The sequence below is a fragment of the Phaethon aethereus genome, assembly GCF_964289735.1.
Source record: "Phaethon aethereus genome assembly, chromosome: 3".
Taxonomy (NCBI): domain Eukaryota; kingdom Metazoa; phylum Chordata; class Aves; order Phaethontiformes; family Phaethontidae; genus Phaethon; species Phaethon aethereus.
In genome coordinates this window covers 74,287,454-74,305,851 of record NC_138576.1, presented here as the reverse complement: position 1 = coordinate 74,305,851, position 18,398 = coordinate 74,287,454, and the positions used below count along the sequence as shown (strand labels likewise).

Sequence of the window (18,398 nt, the reverse complement as noted above, 5' to 3'; positions counted from 1 at the left end):
ATGCCGTCCTTGGTATTTCCAGATGCTGTTAATTTAGCCCCTGTTTCCCCTAGTCCTTCACGCGTTTGTGTGGCTGAGCTCTCCAAGCTGGCGGGTTTCTGCACCGTGAGAGCATTGCAGATGTCGGGGATGCACTTGCTCCAAGCGGCGCGGGGAGAGGCGGCTCCGCCCGGCCGGCCCCGCCAAGGGGGCCCCGCAGGCTTCGGCAGCTCCCCGGCCGCCCGGCCGAGCCCTGCGCTCTCTCTTTAAAGCAAGCGCGACTTTTGTGCGTTGGCTTGGCCAGTTTGTTATGGTTTAAGGCTGCGGAGCCAGCTGTCTGCAATCTGATGTAATGTTGCCCTGGAAACCAGAAATGAAACACTTAAGCGTTCACCACAGAATTACTACATACAGCATTAGCCAAAATAATTAAAAGTTGAGCCATATGGGCTTTCGGATGGAAAAATTTGGAGCAGAGGAGATGGAAGTTAAGTTGTTCCTATTTACAGTACTGCAAATCTGTTTGTTTTCCCCTTGGAGCACCAGGAGAGGCCTGCTCCGGCGGCGTGCGGGGGGACAGGGAGATGGAGGGGCCCCGGCTGTTTTACTGGTGCACTGACGACGCCGAGGCTTGGCCAAACAGGATGGCTGTGTGCCGGGGGGTGGGAGGCATTGGTGAAGGGGGGGGTACAGCATGGCCTCTTCCCGTGCTGGGGAGCCTCCGGCCTAGCCTCTGGCAGACACATCGTTCCCCCTTCAACAGACTACGTCTACCCTTTTGCAGTGCTGCAGCGTACTGAAACGCTTGTTACGGGAGGAGAGAGGGCGAGAGCGGGGCTGGCAGCTGGCTGCGTCAAAGCCCCGTGCCAAGGTCTAGCCGCCAGAGCAGTCCAGGAAGCCATTTGCCCGGCCCACGATGCGTTGGGGAGATTGGGGTGATTTTCCCATCTGAAGTCAGGGACAGCCACCAAAAAAAGCAGTTCTGTCACCGTGGAAGCGGGGAGGGTATAGTGGGTCGGGGAAGTCAAAGCGTTGAAGTTCAATGATTTCCAAATATGTCGCTTACAGCTGGAATGCTTTGCATTTCTGTTTTCTGTTTAATATTAGCCATAAAAAAAAACATTGCTTCAGCTGGAAAATTAAGCTCTGTTTCCCATATGCCAAAATGGAAACTTTTGATAATTTCAAGGCCTTTTTTAAAAAAACATGTTTCAAAAAGAGGAAGTGAATCAAAAGTAACCCTTTTTCAAAACGGTTTCATTTTCAAGGAATCGGCATTATTTGACAAGAAAGTTTCCTGAGCAGCACCCCTGACATAGTCACCTATGTTTTTAGGCCTTTCTGCATAAACTTATTAGCCATCCTTTTCCTTTACAGAAGATTTTCCATGCCACGTGCTACTAGGAAATAGGCTGCTGGAGGGGGACTGACTTTGTTTTTAGTCATTACCTAGTGGCTCCTGTTGTTAAGCACGAGCTGTTCTTGCCTCTCTTGGCTGAGCACCAGTGCTAGGAAGGGTCTGTTGTGGCCTATGGAGGACCCCAGCTCAAAGGGTGCCGGTAGTCCTGAGGCAGTGGGGAAAACCAGCTGGCACTTGATTACAGTGGGACTCTATTTATTTTGAAGTGTGGTGCGGAACCCCTGTACCATCCACTCAGGTTTGACGTCAGTGCCTTGCGCTGAGGCTATTTTGGCGCTTGCTTTCGCGGTGGTAGTCGTGAATGCAAATGTCAGACATTGTAAAAGCTTTTGTTGTCATTGCTGAGTCTTCATAACCCTGAGAGGGACAGTTCTTCATCGGATACAGTGGTGCAAAAGTAAGACTAGTTGTTTATTCTTTGATAATATCCTGGGTGGGAGGACAAGGTACGAGCCATTCTCTAAGTCTTATAGAGCTCACCGTTTCACAAACGGTCTTACAAACCAGGGTTGTATGAAGAGTAATGAAGGGAAGCAATGACTTAGAGTAGTTGCATTTAAAATAAACATATCTTGGGTGGAGAGTATGCATGATGGTTGCTTGCCAGGATGCACTTAATGGCCTAAGAAGTCTTTACTGAACTTCTTGATTACAGTCAATAATCCATTCGTCATCTTATCTAAATATGTCTGTCTTGTTGTTTGCCATGTCACGAAGTTGTCCCAGCCATAATCTCTGAATTAATGCTGATCTTGCTGCTTAATTTATCTTGATACAAACAAGTCTGGTACTCCTCTTTACAGCCCTTATTTTTCTTGAAGAAAGATTATTCATTACCTAGCCAGCCTGTGCCCATAGTAAATGCATTCCTGTGGCTCTCGGGTGGCAGAATGGCAGTTCCTACTGCCATATGTGTCCCGTTTGGTATTCCTTCTTGGTTTGGAGTAGCACAAAGTTTGTGGGAAGTAGGTAATTGACAGTGCCCTTGCAGAAAGTGGCTGAAGTTTTGCTCTGGTGTGGTTCTGCTGGCCTTGTGAGGTGCATGCCTGCGAGGTAGGCTTTCAGAGCTGCCCTGGCTCCTCCAGGCACTGTTTGTGCCTTTGAAAGTGTACCCGTGCAACTGCTAATTGGTGTCCTGCCCCTGGCATCTACCATTATTACCACATCCTGATACTTAAGTGCCTTAGAAAAGCAGAAAGTGTTTTTATATTTGGCCTGTCTTTTATTCAGCCCTCCAGATAAGTAGACAGCATTTTTGCTGGGAAAGAGGAGAGGGTGGCGTGCTTTTTTTTGTTTTGTTTTGGCCTACATTTGTTGGGGATTTTTGGTTTTTTAAAAGTTTAATTAAGGAGAAGGAGAAAGAGAAACAAGGAAAAGAGAAACAAGGATGAGCATGCTGTGGAAACCCAGATAACTGTGCCAACAGGAAGTTGCATCAAGGTTTTTAGAGCTGACCATTAGGAATGCAGCTAATTGGCTGGCACCATGGGTGAAAACAAAGTAAGGTATGCAATCCACACCCCGCTCCAGCTGGGGCCTGTGCCGCATGCAGGAATGTGCAGTGATGCACGGTGCCAGTGGCCAAGTCAGAGTCCTGCCTTCCCTTCCCTTCCCTTCCCTTCCCTTCCCTTCCCTTCCCTTCCCTTCCCTTCCCTTCCCTTCCCTTCCCTTCCCTTCCCTTCCCTTCCCTTCCCTTCCCTTCCCTTCCCTTCCCTTCCCTTCCCTTCCCTTCCCTTCCCTTCCCTTCCCTTCCCTTCCCTTCCCTTCCCTTCCCTTCCCTTCCCTTCCCTTCCCTTCCCTTCCCTTCCCTTCCCTTCCCTTCCCTTCCCTTCCCTTCCCTTCCCTTCCCTTCCCTTCCCTTCCCTTCCCTTCCCTTCCCTTCCCTTCCCTTCCCTTCCCTTCCCTTCCCTTCCCTTCCCTTCCCTTCCCTTCCCTTCCCTTCCCTTCCCTTCCCTTCCCTTCCCTTCCCTTCCCTTCCCTTCCCTTCCCTTCCCTTCCCTTCCCTTCCCTTCCCTTCCCTTCCCTTCCCTTCCCTTCCCTTCCCTTCCCCCCACTGCCTTCCACATTCTGAACTGATTAAAACAGAGGAAGTAGCACATTGAACGTTGGAGCTGGCTCGAAAATCGAAGTCGTCTTCTCGTTCACAAGGAATGGATTGTTTCAGCTTGTTGTGTCACTGCTGCTGGAGAGAGGGGAATTTTTTTTTGTCTCTGTAATGTTTGATACTTGAGGGAAAACAGCTGGAACTGAGCATACTGGATCAGATGCAAAACGAAACGGGATGCTGGGGAATATGGACTGCACTGTATATCTGAAAAGGTCAGAGTTTTCCCTTGGTCAGTGCTGGAGGAATGCTGTGTCCGTCTTAATTCCAGCCTTGAGAGCCTTCAGGAGGAGTGTAGGGAGCAGGGAGGAGGAAAGGAATATTTTGTAGCTGTGGCAGTTCGTGAGCAAGGCAGATGAGGTCTCCTCCTTCCTTTTCCTTCCCAACCCTTTCTTGTGCTGCTGTTTTTGATTTTCTGGGAAGACTGGGGGGGAGGGGGGGAAGAGAAGTCGTCAATGACAGAGCTTCAGTGTGGAGGAGCTGTTTATAACCAGGTTTAAACAGCAACTTCTGAGATGCCAGACAGACCAGTGACTGACCCAAACCACAGGAGCATAACTGGTATGGTAAGAAGAGCCCTGGGAAAGAGCCCTGCGTGAAACGTACTGAGAGAGGACGTGGAAGTAGTTATTACACAATGCATGGGAAGAAAGACAAGGGCAGGAATGCATTTCAATGCCTAGGATCTTACGTTGCACAGATTTAGAAATCAAAATGGTATGTCATGCTTTCAGAAAAGGAAAAAGAAAAAAAAAGAAAAAAGAAAACCGTCAGTAATTTAAATGTTTCTGTCTGACCTCGGCTGAAAATATAACACCAGTTACAGAGCTGCATTGACACAGCGCAGCAGATGAGCTGGGTTAACTTGACTTGAAGGAGCAAGCCGTGGAACTACTATTTTATTAATACTCCCTTTGTTTCTTTGCCAGTCAAGAGAACAATCCGATGATGAAACAGAGGAGTCGGTGAAGTTCAAGAGGTTGCACAAGCTGGTGAATTCTACTCGCAGAGTCAGGAAGAAACTCATAAGAGTGGAAGAAATGAAAAAACCCAGCACAGAAGGTAAAAAAGCAATGTGCATATGGTTAAAACTGCATGTGTGAATACATGTTTCTGTTGAGAGGGGACAGAAAGTGGATGGCTGAGGGAGGGAGGGATGGAGTGTTCTTAAGGGACGGTGGGAAAGACTGCCTTGTCTATGGTGCATGCCTGACCCAAGTAATTGCATTTAGAGACCATGGAAGGAGGAGAGTGACAGCCTAGGATGTGGTTACTGCTGATCTCCTGGTATCCCCAGAGCAGCACTGGAGAGCCCCTCATTAAGAGATTAGAATTTGGCTTATGTTTTATGCCCTGTGCTGGGAAGGGAACGAGACTAGGAGCAATCTGAGCCGGCTGCCCCACAGGCTCAGCAAGGAGGTAAGCAGAGCCACCACCGCGTTGCTCCCTCCTCTGAGGCTGGGGACGGCATGCAGGTGAAGCTCTCGCTAGTTTTAGGAGGGTAGCAGCTGGTTGGTGGTGCAGTTGCACCACATGGCATCATACTGTGGCAGAAGTACAGAAACTCTATCAGACATTCTTGTGGGATAGTGACTGCCTCATGTAATATTAACTCCTACTTCTAGGGGAGCCTGCTTGCAGTTTGGCTCCTGAATGAGCCCTGCTGCCAAGAGAGGGGGAAGGAAGGGAGGAGGAGGAGGAGGGTGGGGAAATGGGAAGCTAGAGTTCAGCCCCTGGGAACGCCATGCTGCAAAATTAACTCCGGATGACCTGTATCCGCGTGTGAGCAGGCAGATTAATGGAGCCCGAGCCTCAGCAGCCTCTCTGCACAGCCCTGCTTGAGTCCTCACTGGAACTGTGGGCACCCCTCTATGTTAGTGGCCTTCCTGGCATCATATGCTGATTCCCTTCAGCTTTGCAGTGAGCTGAGACATGTCGTGATTCCTTCCTAGTGCATTTAAAGAGAACGTGTGCATCATCTTGGGTATGTGGCAGGAAGCTGTTGGCAGATTTATGATGTAGCCTGCCTCTCTCCTGTGTGATGATGGTGTTACTGGTGCACGTGAAAGGCATGGCCAGTCTAGAGCTCTGGACCAGGCAGCTGTCTTGGTCTGAAAAGGTTTTGTCACCTCATAGGGTGAGCATAAAGCAAGGTTACCTTGGAAGAAGCAGCATGGTGTATGAGAAGGGGCAAACAAAGCAGCGCTATTTTATCGCTGCTCTGGGGAAAGAAGGACCCCAGAGAGGCCTGTCCTACCCCCTCCCTCCCTCCCTCCCTGTGGGCCTGGGAAACGCTGCAGGGAGCAATCAGCCGGAGGCTCCAGGGGTGGGAGCAGCTGCAGGAGCAGGCAGCCCTGGGGCTGCTGGGCATGCAGACACCTTCCTGCAGTTTGACCAGACTTTCTCTTCAGCACATTAACTGTCTGGTTTGCTCTCTATTACCTCTCTTACAGCACTTCACCTCCTTATTTCCTTTTCTCCTTCAGTCTTTCACTTTAAGTGTCCCAGTTCCTTCCAGATTTTTTCTTCCACAGTGTTCCACCCCTGCCGCCCCCTCCCCCAAAAAATCACTGAATTAATAATTGTCTCCAAAAAAAACTTGCTGTGCTTCCTTCTTTCTCCATCTCCTGCCTGTATTCTCTGTTTTAACTCCATGCTTTTCTAAATAAGCTATAACTCTGAGTTTGTACTTTATCTAGCAGTTATCTAGTGCTTTATCTAGCACTCTGGAGTTCCTCTGTAGATTGGCTCTGGGAACACTCTGTAGCAAAAACAATTATTGCTAAATAACAACATGGATTATTTCCACATAACTTCTACATAAGTAGAAGACCCCTTAAGTAGCCAAGTCTACATTAGGAGTAGATATCTATGACTTTTCTTTCAGTAAATTCTTACCACAGCTAAGTTCTTATGTGGCAAATTAAAAGTGCTTCAGATGTGCTGTCCATCCCCATATCTCATAATGGAGGTCTGTATTCCTGTTTGGATATGTCAGAGGGCTCTGCAAGACCACAAAAAATACTTTGGTCGGCTTTGGGGATTGCTCTGTGGCCTTCCAAGTTACCTGCAGTTGACTGGATCGGTTCTTGAGCTGTTTGCTGCTGTTATTTGAATCCGTGTTACGAATGTGAAGTAATGTGAAATGCTAGGTGGCTAGGTTTTAGGGAGTTGGCTATAAAGTTTGATTGAGTAACATCAGTAAAATTTCAATAGATTCATCAGTGTTCAACAGCCTTTAACAAAGTGAGAGTAGTCTTGGTTTGAAATCTGACGTGCAGTTCCCCAGAAGAAAGATTCCTCATAATCTTCCTCAAAAATTTCTTCACAAAGAACAACTTTGCCAACTTTCCCTTATACATTCCTGTAGTTTTTAAAGAAAGGGACACCAGTCCCAGATCCTTCTCCCACATTTCCGCTACTGACTCTGTTATCACACTAAATATACATCTGGATGATCTGATACTCACTAGAATGTGCCAATGTCTGCATCTTTCTGTGTTTTGTCTTAGTGAGCTAAATAACTGAAGCTTCCTAATTCCTGGGCACCATTCTTACATAGCATTTAAAAACAAATCACATCTACATCTGTGTCATTATGGCTTTGTGTCATGGACTCACTCCAAATAACATCTGTTACAGTGTTGACACACAATGCATATTTTACAAGCTGTTTAAAAAACATATTTACTCAGAGGACTAAAATTGTTTATCAGCACATATTCAGTCCCAGGAGAATGTCTATTTTCTGTTCAAATTGAGAAGTAGAGGGGAAGAAGAGCAAGTGGGACAGTCCAGTGAAAGTGCTGTCAAAATCAGACTCCGATCTGCAAACCTACCCCAGAGAAGTTCTCAAGAGTGCGTGTTGTGTGTCAGATGTGATCCACTATCCCTTCACTGGCACAGTGAGTTTTATCTTGTTAAAATAGCGTCTTAGGCTTCAGCAAATACGTCAAATACATTTTGCAAACAGAGTGAATGGAAGGTGAGACAGGAAGCCTGTACAGGGCAACGAATCTTCTTTCATCTTGAAATGTGTCCCCTGTTACTGAATGAGTGGGTTTAGTAAATCATAGGTATTTTGGTAATGGTTCAAATTTATCTCTGCTGTAAGACTGTAGAAGCAATAAAAGATGAAGGCAATGTTGGGTCAGGAAAGAAATTTATTTTGGCAAGAAATAAATACAGTCACATCTCTGTGTGTGTTTCTGATACCTACGAATGCTGTGAAATTTGTCAGGCAGGACTGAAGAGGATGTGTACTCTTGTTTGACTCTTCCCTTGTTACTGCATCTAATATCTGAGCCTATACTTTTCTCAGAAGAAAACACCTGGGAAAAGTTTCTTAAATGATAAATGTGAAAAGGAATTGCAATTTCAGGTCCTTTATTTCCTCCTCTCCACTCCAAAAAGGAGACCTGGCTGTTTGCCCATCTCCAGTACTTGCATTGCAAAAAGTCTTCTTCCCTTTCTGTGAAATATGTATTTAGTAAAAACCAAGTGTTTCTGTCATTACCAGGACACTGTTGAAATTGGCACACCCGCAATTTGACCTACTTTTTTTCCTTTGCATCTGTTTAAGTAAATTCTCTGTGATTAAAATTGGTGCCTCTTCATGCATCAAGAACGCAAAACTTTTAATTTCATCCTGGAGCTCAGCTCCATAACTTTCTGGGAAAAACACTGCTTTTTTTTGCAGCAGCAGCACTGGCTATTGGAAAACTGGACTTGAGAGCTACTTGTTTGGTTTTGAATATGTGGGTATGCTGCTGACCTGTTGTAATCTCACTAGAGCTGAGCATCATATGCAAGTATCAGAAGGAAAACATGAGAAGCTGATCCCAGTTCCTGCTTTTAAGGAGTTCTTAGTGAGAGCATCTGTGGTCTAACTTAGCTGCAGATGAAAGAGAGAGACTTAAAATAACAATGAGTTTACTTACAGGATGCTGTCGTCTGTCTATTGTTAACTCATCCCAGAGCTCTGACTTCACAAATGGAAGGAACTGCTTCAGATTTATCCACTCACAAATACATTCTGGACTGCTTATATCAGGAAGAGTTTTCTTCCATTTTAAGTGGGTGATATCTTAAATAAATACAATAAGGCTCTACAGGGAAACATCTTGGAGAATTATGAACGATGACACGCTTTGTGCTGCTTTTGTCCCCTATAGGTGTGGAAGAGCACTCAATTGACAACTCTCCTATACTGGACGACAGATCAGCACTTTACTCTGGAGTTCACAAGAAGCAATTCTACTTTGACGGTTCCTGCGAAAAGCAGCCAGAGGACGACTCGGACTCACTTACTACTTCTCCTTCATCCAGCAGTCTTGATACGTGGGGAGCTAACCGGAAGCTGGTGAAGACCTTCAGCAAAACTGATAGCCGTGGCCTTATCAAGCCTCCCAAGAAACTCGGGACATTTTTCTCTTACCCAGAAGAGGAGAAGACCCAGAAAGTTTGCCGCTCCTTGACAGATGGGGAAATGAAGAAGAGCCTTGGCTCACTGAGCCATGGGGTAAGTACAGAAAGCATTTGCTTTTATGACAGCAACAGGCACAAGCACCATCTTCTGGTGTCCCTGGAGGAGATTCAGAGTGTAAGGAAGCAGATCCGATTGAAGAAAATGGATACTAACTATTCCTGTTCCAGAGCTTTTCTTTGCCAGCGCCCTGCTAGGAAAGGAGCATCCCCCGCAACTTGCGATCTACAATTACTGCGGCACAAAACGAAAGGGGGTGGAGGTTGTGGTTTCCCAAACAGAAGGCTGCGAGGGCGCACTTCTGTCAGCGAGTTCAATATTACCTATGTGGTGGAGAGAAGCCTGTACAGTCACCTCAACCTCTCACAGCTGGTGCGTCCCGTTACTGACAGGACCCTGAGCAAGGCCGACAAGCAGGACCTGAGGAGATGCCTGCTGGAGGAGGATGAGGAGGCCAAGAGGAAGTGGGCTGCCACAGTGGATCGCTGTACTAAAAGGGTTCTCTTGAGAATCCATCAAAAGTCTGTGAGTCAAAGAATTGCCATGAAGGTGGTCTTCCAGTTTCTGTGAGGTTGCAGTCAACACTTCTTCTGCTTTATACTTTTAAATAAAATTCAGTGCTTCTCCTTTCCTTGCAGTTAGAAACTCTTAAGCACTGTAATTCAGCTGTAAGAGTTCTTCAGAGGGAAGAGTTTGATATAATCCTGTCAGACAAGAGTTTTGTTGAGTCTGCAGTTTCTATGTGTATAGAATAACTCAATAAGAGAGAGCAAATACAACAAAATGCTGCTTTTTAAATTCATCTAGTGCAGAAATTGAGATCACTGATGAATAGAGGAGCTTTGAGATGCTATAAAAATGTTTTTTGCGATGCTTTGGAAGTCGATATTCTCTTAAAGGCATACTGAGAGATGAACAACATTTTCAGAGGATTAGAGCATCCTTAGTCAGCTGTGCTCTGTTTCTCTCCTGCTCTCTGTTGTTGCCTCATATTGGCCTTCTGCTTCTCAATTTGCATCTCATCAATTCACCCACCCAGCTCAGTATTCTCCGTTACACACACAAGCTGCAGAAAGACAGGGATTTTTACATTATGTAGACATTGCCCTCCTGCTTGCTGCTCACCACCACCAGAAGTGCCCCTTCTGCTCTGTCCCTGGCCACTGCTCCTTTCTAGCGTGGGGTGAATGTGGCACCTTCCCTCAGAGCGTTGTGGAAAGGGAACAAGGGGTGGCCAAAAAAGGAAATTGTGCTGTACAATGGCAAATTAAGTGATTTGAGCACTCCAGAGAGATCCAAAGCTGCTTCCGGATTATATGACCCAGTTTTGACAGTTCCCTTAACCATGATGCTGAGTTTCCTAGGAACTTGCCTTTGGGGCCAGCCAGATCTCAAAAGCTGAGCCAACTAGTCTGTTGTCTAGTTGACAATGTAGGTATGTTCCCTACTTCAGTAAGTGGAAACAGCAGTGCACACATAACATTAAGCAAGATATTCCAGTGAACAATACGGTAGAAACAGCTCTTCCTCTTGAACTACTATTTTGAGACATCTCAGCTTCATTTCTTCAGGTGTGAGGTATTCTCAGTATAAGAGTCGCAGCTTTGTTCTCCCTGAATAACCTGTGGGACGTGACCAGGCCTTCATGGTTCACTTTTTGCTCTTTGGACAGAAAACATTTTTTTCCTACCCAATACCATGAATGTTCTCTCTTGGCTGCTTCAGTATTTCTTCTGCATTGACTGCTTGCCCTGCCACTCACAAGGTACTGTTTATTTGCACAGACATTATATTCAAAAGACATTGTTTTCCCATAAGGATGTTACAATTATTAGAGAAACCTTACTTGTCCTTCTCTGAGTTGAACAATAGGGGTGTCTCAGGAAGAGAGCATACTTGTATGTGCTAGAGATGTCCCATAATTAAAAATACCCTCTAAAACTGTCTTTGTAAATACAGATGACAGAAACAAGCTTTTCAGTTCTTCTAATAAGTAATCTCGCTATAGTAATTTCATTATGAAAACCATCTGGACGGTTTGCTTATTCACAGAGATACAAATGGAGAAGAAATGTTTTGTTGTTGTTGAGGAACTCTTCAGTCAGCTGCTCCTCCAGCCTCATTTGAATGGGATAAATGGTGGAGACTTGCTGCTCTTACTAGCTTTTTCAACACACTTCTTCCTGAAACTGAAAAAAGCTGGCAAGCTTCAACTGATGCCACTCCTCCTTCCTAGAAACTCTTAATGTTTGTTTGCTGCAACCTCAGGGAAATTGCAATGCCTATGTATTCAGTGGAATTGGTCACTCTGTCTTGCCTTGCCATTCATTTTTGTCATTTATATTTGTTTCAGTGACCTGGACATGCATGAAATTTTCAAATTGCATCAGTTTTTTCTTTTCTCCCAAAATGATAATACTTTTGATTGCATGGCCATTCCATTGAATATCCCTCTCCTCATCCACAGACCTTTTGTTTGATACAGTATTGCCAGGGTTGCTACTGGAATCTGAAGGCAGACGCTAAATGTATGGGGAGGTCCATAATGAAACAATAAGCATCCTTGATATGGTACCTTTATTCAGAAGTTTTCAACGAATAGACATTTTGCTTTGTGAGAAGACTGCTTTAGGAGGAGCTCTGGCTGGTTTGACAGACAAGTTTACTCAGAGCAGTTGCAGATGTCCTCACTTCGTTGTTGGGATTACCATACGCTGTAGGATTAGTTACAATGGACTCTTCACAGAAGGATGACATTACTCATAGTTAAACCTGCTGTGCTTTAAAAACTGATCTTATTACTTGTGGTTGGTCTCAAATGCTTTCCAAAAACAACTTTTAAAAGCTATGCCATAGTCACATTGCTTTACACTTAAAAAAAATCTACATCACAACACTTTTTAATGTGTAGGGCCTAGACAAAGCTGGCTTTGAGTTCTAGTAGAGTTGTGGTGAGTACAAAACTGTCATCCAAGCACTGTAGGTACACAGCACCCCACATAAAAGCTAGAGAAAGAAGACTTTTTAAAAGCTATTAATATGTATGGTGATTAGCAGTGAACAGGGCAGGAAGACTGTTTACTTTAATAGAACTAATTGATACAATTTTTTATTAATAGGCACAGTTTATAGAGCTTGCTTCTTCCTAATAAGAGTGTCAAAGCAGACTGATAGTTCTCGGGTGGTGGGTTTTCACTGACTCCCAAGTACACACTCATGGTACTGATGGGACAATCCTTTGTAGGTCTGATCTGATGTTTAGCTGAGTCTTAAGGTGTCTTTGAAGTTACTCTGTTGGGTAGTTCAGGCCCTAAGAACTTATGGTTTGCCAGTCGTTGGTCATCTGCCTCCTGTTTGTCTCAACTCTAACTCTGAAGACAATACTTCTAACAGACAATCTGCCTGTCTCGCAACACCCACTCAGAGGCCAGAGTTGAAGTTGTGCAAGTAAATTGTAACTGTCATGACTGCGTTTCCCTGGATTGCCCTGTGACATCTAGCAGGGCCAGGTAATTGAGTACTGTACAGCTGGTTGTTCAGTGGCCAAATAAAAAGTCAAAGGTTTTACCTTTTGGGTTACAAAGCAAAAGCTGGATTCTCTGTGAGCCCCCTAAGTGTCTGGTCTTTTTTCAACTGATACCAAAGCTTTAGCAGAGAGTCATATGCTGCAGTTAAACAATGGTTGGCTGTGGAAATGCAACTGTACTGTGTTTGGTTGCCCTCTGCTCTTGGGAGGGAAGCAGTGTCATAGTGCTGATTTTCTTTTTTTATTCAGGATGATTATGATAAACTGCATCTGTGCATTCAGCCAAAACTAAGTCGCTGCACTAGGTGATTGTGGCACCGTAAACATAGCATACTTTCTCCCTTAAGTAGCAGAGCTGCCACGTATTATCACAGGTGTGATGGTAAATACCGAGTCTGGAATTAGGGCTTGCTGAGGCTGTGGGGGCACAATGCTTATGGATAGCTGGGCTGGTTTTTAGCTCCTCTTACCAAGGGCTTGCCCTAGAAGACCTCTAGTGTTTCCCTGTATTTCAGGGGAAATGGAGTCTGTGCAGCTGTTCCCAGAAGGTAGGTTCTCTGTTTCAGTGCTACTGTGGACTTACTTATGAAGGCAGATGGGATTGCTGAGGTGGAGTTGTGAGCGCCCTGGAAAACTTGATACATAAGATAACAGCTTCCTTAGACCAAAAAGTCAAAAAGAAGAGTAGGCAATAGATGACTCAACAGCAGCAGACCTTAGGCCAAGGAGTTGTCTGTGGAAAAGACAAATGACTCAAATTCCTTTATAGCAATGATCAAGATTTCTTGATTTGTAATCTCCCATCCTTTTGTTTGTTTCCATTTTTGCAGACATTTGTGTTTTCACTGGTGTTCTCCAAATCACAGATATTTTGAGTGAGCTAATCATTATGATAGAACTGTATTTGTCCTTTTTTTTGCAGAGAACCTGTAGCTTTGGAGGATTTGACTTGACAAATCGTTCCCTTCATATTGGAAATAGTTCTGACCAAATGGTGAGTTTAAGACAAGGCGCAGACTTGAAATAGCATAAAATGAAATGCGCAGTAGAGTTGTTCTAGACTGAAGTGTAATTTAGGTCTGTAATAACAGTTTGGGAATCCAAGAAAGCAGAGTATCTTCGTTAACCTCAAATTTCCTTAGCTTTGAGAATAACATACCCACCCATATCCATGTATGTATAAGTATTTATATGTCATATGTGGAAAGACACAGGAACAAGTGATCAAAGCACAGACCTGGGGGCACATCTGTGGGCTGTTCTTATGTCTGACTTCCTCGGAGCATCACCCCAGGCAAAACATATGATTACTGTACTTTCTTGGTAAAAATATTTATTGTTCAGAATGATGAGGCAAACTTTTATTTGCTGAAGAACTGCAAGTTATTTGGGTGGAAGTCATTATGTAAGAGATTTATTATTTGTTTTGTCGTTGTATCTAAGAGCTCTGGAGTAGACCAGAATCCCATTGTGCTAGATGCTACGCAATTGATCTCAGAGCTCTTTGTGTTTAAAAAAAAAACCAAAACACCTCCCCTGAGTATTAATTCCATTTTATGTTACTCATGTTGATCCCAGTGTTACTGTTGGTCAGCCTGCGGCCAAAAATAACAGAACAGAAATGAGCCAGAACATTATATCAAATGAAATTGCCAACATTTTTTTTCCTTTTGCCCATATATGTTTTTCTTTTCTCTTTCAACATGGGATCTGATAATTTCTCTGTTCACTTAAGTCTAAATTGTGAAACATTTTATATGCCAGCATTATATTATTTTTTATGTCATCTGGGTTTTTTGGGGGTTGTTTTTCTGATTTTTTTTTTTAACATCATAAATTACCCCTAAATTGGCCAAAACTGTGGGTGGTTATTTTATTGATCAATTTTCAACTCAGTCAAAAAGTTAACTTCCAAACTTACAGTGTTTATCTTTAAACATAGATACTTTGGTATGTTTTGTTCAGATTGGTTTTGATGTAGGAAAATGTGAAATCTAGATGTTACGTTTTTCCCTACTAGCATCAGTAGTGGGAGAGATGCAGTGTGCTAGAATAATGTATGCAGATCGAGGTTTTTTTCTTGAAAACATTTAACTCCATTAAGTAGAAATTTTTTTCCAAAAAGATAAGGCAAAGAGCTGTCCTTAATTTCTGCTAAAAGACCAGAAGTTACCAAAGAAGTTGTAATCACAAATGACTTGTAAACGAAAAAATACAGAATTGTCCGAAATGAAGTATCAGCTGAATTTCAGAGAAACTTTTTGGGAGAACATTAATAAAGTAGCAAACATACATAAATTCAGAAAAAAAGATAAATATTTTATTTAGAATATAGTGTACACTTATTTGGTGTTTGTTGTCTTACGAACCTAAATTCTCCTCAGACAGATTATTGAACCAAGTCAGAGACCAAATTCAGTAGTCACTCTATTTGGCCAAACAGTTTTTGGTCCTTTTTCTGTTGTGTTTTTTGATGCACCCTTGCCAACGGAGGGTGCTGATAGTAGCTCTAATAGAGCTGCTATGCTGTGCTTCCTGACACACTGTAGAATGAAAGACCGTGTTTAACGTGCTGCCTGGACAATCTGAATAAGGGCTGAGTCATACAAGTAAGTCTGGCAAAATGTCAGCTGATCCATGTTAATTCTTTGTGTGTGCTTGTGGCATAAGTAAATGCCAGGTATCTTAAGCTGGTTTAGAAAAGGTTAAATGCATTCCAAGCGGCTGGCCTTTGTCATCCACTTTATATGGACCAGCTAATTTAGTTTGGCAGTAACCTGTTGGGTGTCATAAGAATAGCTGTGCAAGTGTAACCTACCATGGTTGATGGATTTAGTAGCTTTTTTATGTGTGGTTTGTTTTTATAAACAATCCACAGTAAAACCACAGAGGCAGTCATCAAGAGAGGTTAGCTGAATGCCTGTCTGACGATAAAAAGTAAATTTGGGTAGCTAAATGTAGGTATCCATATATATACACACACAGATACATGTTTGGCTAGGATCTCAGAGATACCTTTACTCCTGTTAAACTGTATGTAGTAAACTGTAGACCAACATGAGCCGCAACTACTGTTGCAGGAGGGCTTAGCCTGAAACTGTGGAGTTTCCTTTCAGGTCACATACTTGCCTGAAACTCAATGGGATAAAGGTATACTAACAGACCCCAGCACATCTACACACAATACCTGCAGAAGAGGTTACAAATCAGGTCTTAGGAGTAAGGTACAGTGGATTGCTACAGTGCTTTGCACAGGGTCTCAACAGTGAATTTAGAGCAGTAAACAGGACACCATACTGCCATCCTGTGTCTGCCTGGATACCTCTGCAGTGACTGCTGGCTGAGGAAAAAAACAGCTCTTGTATTTTATAGGCTTAAACCCCATTTTATTTTGCAGGGCAAAGAAGGAGACTTTGTTTATAAAGAAGTGATCAAATCACCCTCTGCCTCCCGTATATCTCTGGGCAAAAAAGTGAAGTCTGTAAAAGAAACCATGAAGAAAAGGATGTCTAAAAAATATAGCAGCTCTCTGTCCGAGCAGGTATGTAAAGTCTGCAGTAGAATCCACTTAATAGTGTAGAAGTGATAATCAGTATTGATTCCCATGCTTCAAGGCATCTCTGAAGAAATTTCTAACAAGACTATGTAGTGTGGCTTATTGCTATGTTCTTATAAAATCCCTCACTGTGAAATAGCTTCCTATAGATACCAAACCATGAAAATGCATTTTCAGATTTTCATTCAAGTAGCTCATCAGCAGAAGCCTGTAGTTGATAGCATTACCCATCTTGCTCTCTATTTCCATTTCTTTATCTATCATCATTATTTATTAAGGGAACCAATCTGTGACACAAGGTCACAGTAATATATTTAATCTGCAATTTACACCTTGGTTTAAATTCCCAGCATAACTTCATATACATGGTTCCTCTCTGCTATTACAGATCTTTTCTCCATCATAGCTTGCCCTCTCCAGTAGCCCATTAAAACAGATGCACAATGTAGTCAGAAAGCAGCATCCCACAGAAGATTTTCCTATTATTCTTTCATTACAGATTTTTATAGCTCATTCTTAAAGGCAGACCTGAAGTGCATTAGTTGTAAATTAGGCTTTGAATTTCAGTGGCCTAGGAACAATTGCTGTCTTTTTCCCTTTTGGTATTCTTTGGGTTCCTTGCTTTGGTGCAGTGTCAAAAATCCTTCAGCATTTGTTGAAAACCAATCTTGCCAATTGAAATGTGCAAGTAGTGGCTTAGAAAGCCACTGAGAAAGCAGAGCTCTCTCTGGCAAACGGCCGCCCCCGAGTGGCCTCGTACCGGCAGCTGGATCGCTGGGGATGCTTGTGGCCATAGAGGAAGGGAGTCATGCCCCACCAGATCTGCCTTCTGGTATTAATGCAAAACGTTAGTGCCTGTAAAAGGAGCAGTTCGTAACATTCAAAATAACAGCCCCGAACTGCAGAATCTGGAGACAGCATAGAGGGGCAGAAACATGACCAGTTATATGCAATGCTTTGTAACATTAGAATCCCTTTCCTGTAGGACTATTAGCCATACTTACTCATAACCAGGGGCAGTGCTACAGTTGCAGTTATTTAATTTAAATTTACAATTAAAACATTTTAAGGTCTAACATGATTTGATATTGGTAAGAAGATGCTTTGGTGTCTGACTGGCCTTAACAGTGTCCCTTGCAAAGTCTGCCTAAGAAAGGGATACTGAGAAATGGGTTTACAGTGAGTTAGCAATGATTCTGCTCTCTAGCCTTCTCCAAGATTCACATGACCTCTGAAGTAATATGCTGGGATGACTTTTTTTTCTGATGGACTATTAGCCATACTTACTCATAACCAGGGGCAGTGCTACAGTTGCAGTTATTTAATTTAAATTTACAATTAAAACATTTTAAGGTCTAACATGATTTGATATTGGTGAGAAGATGCTTTGGTGTCTGACTGGCCTTAACTGTGTCCCTCTGCAAAGTCTGCGTAAGAAAGGGATACTGAGAAATGGGTTTACAGTGAGTTAGCAATGATTCTGCTCTCTAGCCTTCTCCAAGATTCACATGACCTCTGAAGTAATATGCTGGGATGACTTTTTTTTCTGATGATTCTGCAGCATGCAAATAATAGCTTTCATCTAAAATTTTTATGACCACACATCTGCACAAAAACTCTGCTTGTATGCAAGCTACAGTTCTTTTGTTTTTGAACTTCTTGGCACAGTTCTTTTAGAATATTTATACCTTTCTGGCATCATGACTCAAGCTATGTGCTGGTAACTCTTTCTGCATTCAAAAAAACAAGCAAAAGCTATTCTGGCCACAAGTATCTGCTGCTTTTCTTTAACTGTGCTTCACGGAGGCTGACAGAATTTCAATTTAGTAAAGGCCCTTTTTGATTTTCTGTAATGCTTGACTGAATGAAAAGAGAAATTGCCTCACCTACTGCACATGTAGCAAAATCTTTTTATATCTGTGTTTATGTTTATGAGTATTTATACTATGCATAGGCTGCGTTTTCTGGTTAATTCTTTTTTTCTTCAGGGTAAATGAGCCAAGGTGTCAACAACTCACTGCAAAAATAATGTACATTGCTGTGTTTCTCGCTTGCATTGTCTGATCTGTTTGTATTCATCTTTGTACAAAATCCTGATTCAGAAAGCTGAATTTGATGTTAGGTGTTTTGCAAGTACTGCTGGCAAAAACGTAATTGTGTCATTAAAACCTTTGAATTGACAGTTTTGTGTAATGTTTCTTTCTACTTACTAGCTTTTTCAGACTGGAATATTTGCTCCTGTCCCCACTATCATGCCTAATAAAGTGAGGTTTCTGCCACAGCTGAGTACCACTAAATAAGTAGATAAATGTAGAAGGTTTCATCCTG

At 43.1% G+C, this 18,398-nt stretch overlaps 1 protein-coding gene across 2 annotated transcripts in view; it reads left to right on the top strand.

Moving 5' to 3' along the window:
- LOC309403160 (SAM and SH3 domain-containing protein 1-like) overlaps positions 1–18,398 on the top strand; it is a gene marked incomplete at its 5' end in the record, with an annotated part of 567,614 nt that overhangs the window by 535,111 nt on the left and 14,105 nt on the right. The window contains 4 exons of one of the 2 annotated variants that reach the window (XM_081997193.1): positions 4,433–4,565; positions 8,678–9,024; positions 13,437–13,508; positions 15,912–16,055. In XM_081997193.1, coding sequence (XP_081853319.1) covers positions 4,433–4,565; positions 8,678–9,024; positions 13,437–13,508; positions 15,912–16,055 — 696 coding nt within the window. Of the gene's footprint in view, positions 1–4,432; positions 4,566–8,677; positions 9,514–13,436; positions 13,509–15,911; positions 16,056–18,398 lie in introns of both variants that reach the window. The other variant, XM_081997192.1, reaches the window with a different exon arrangement.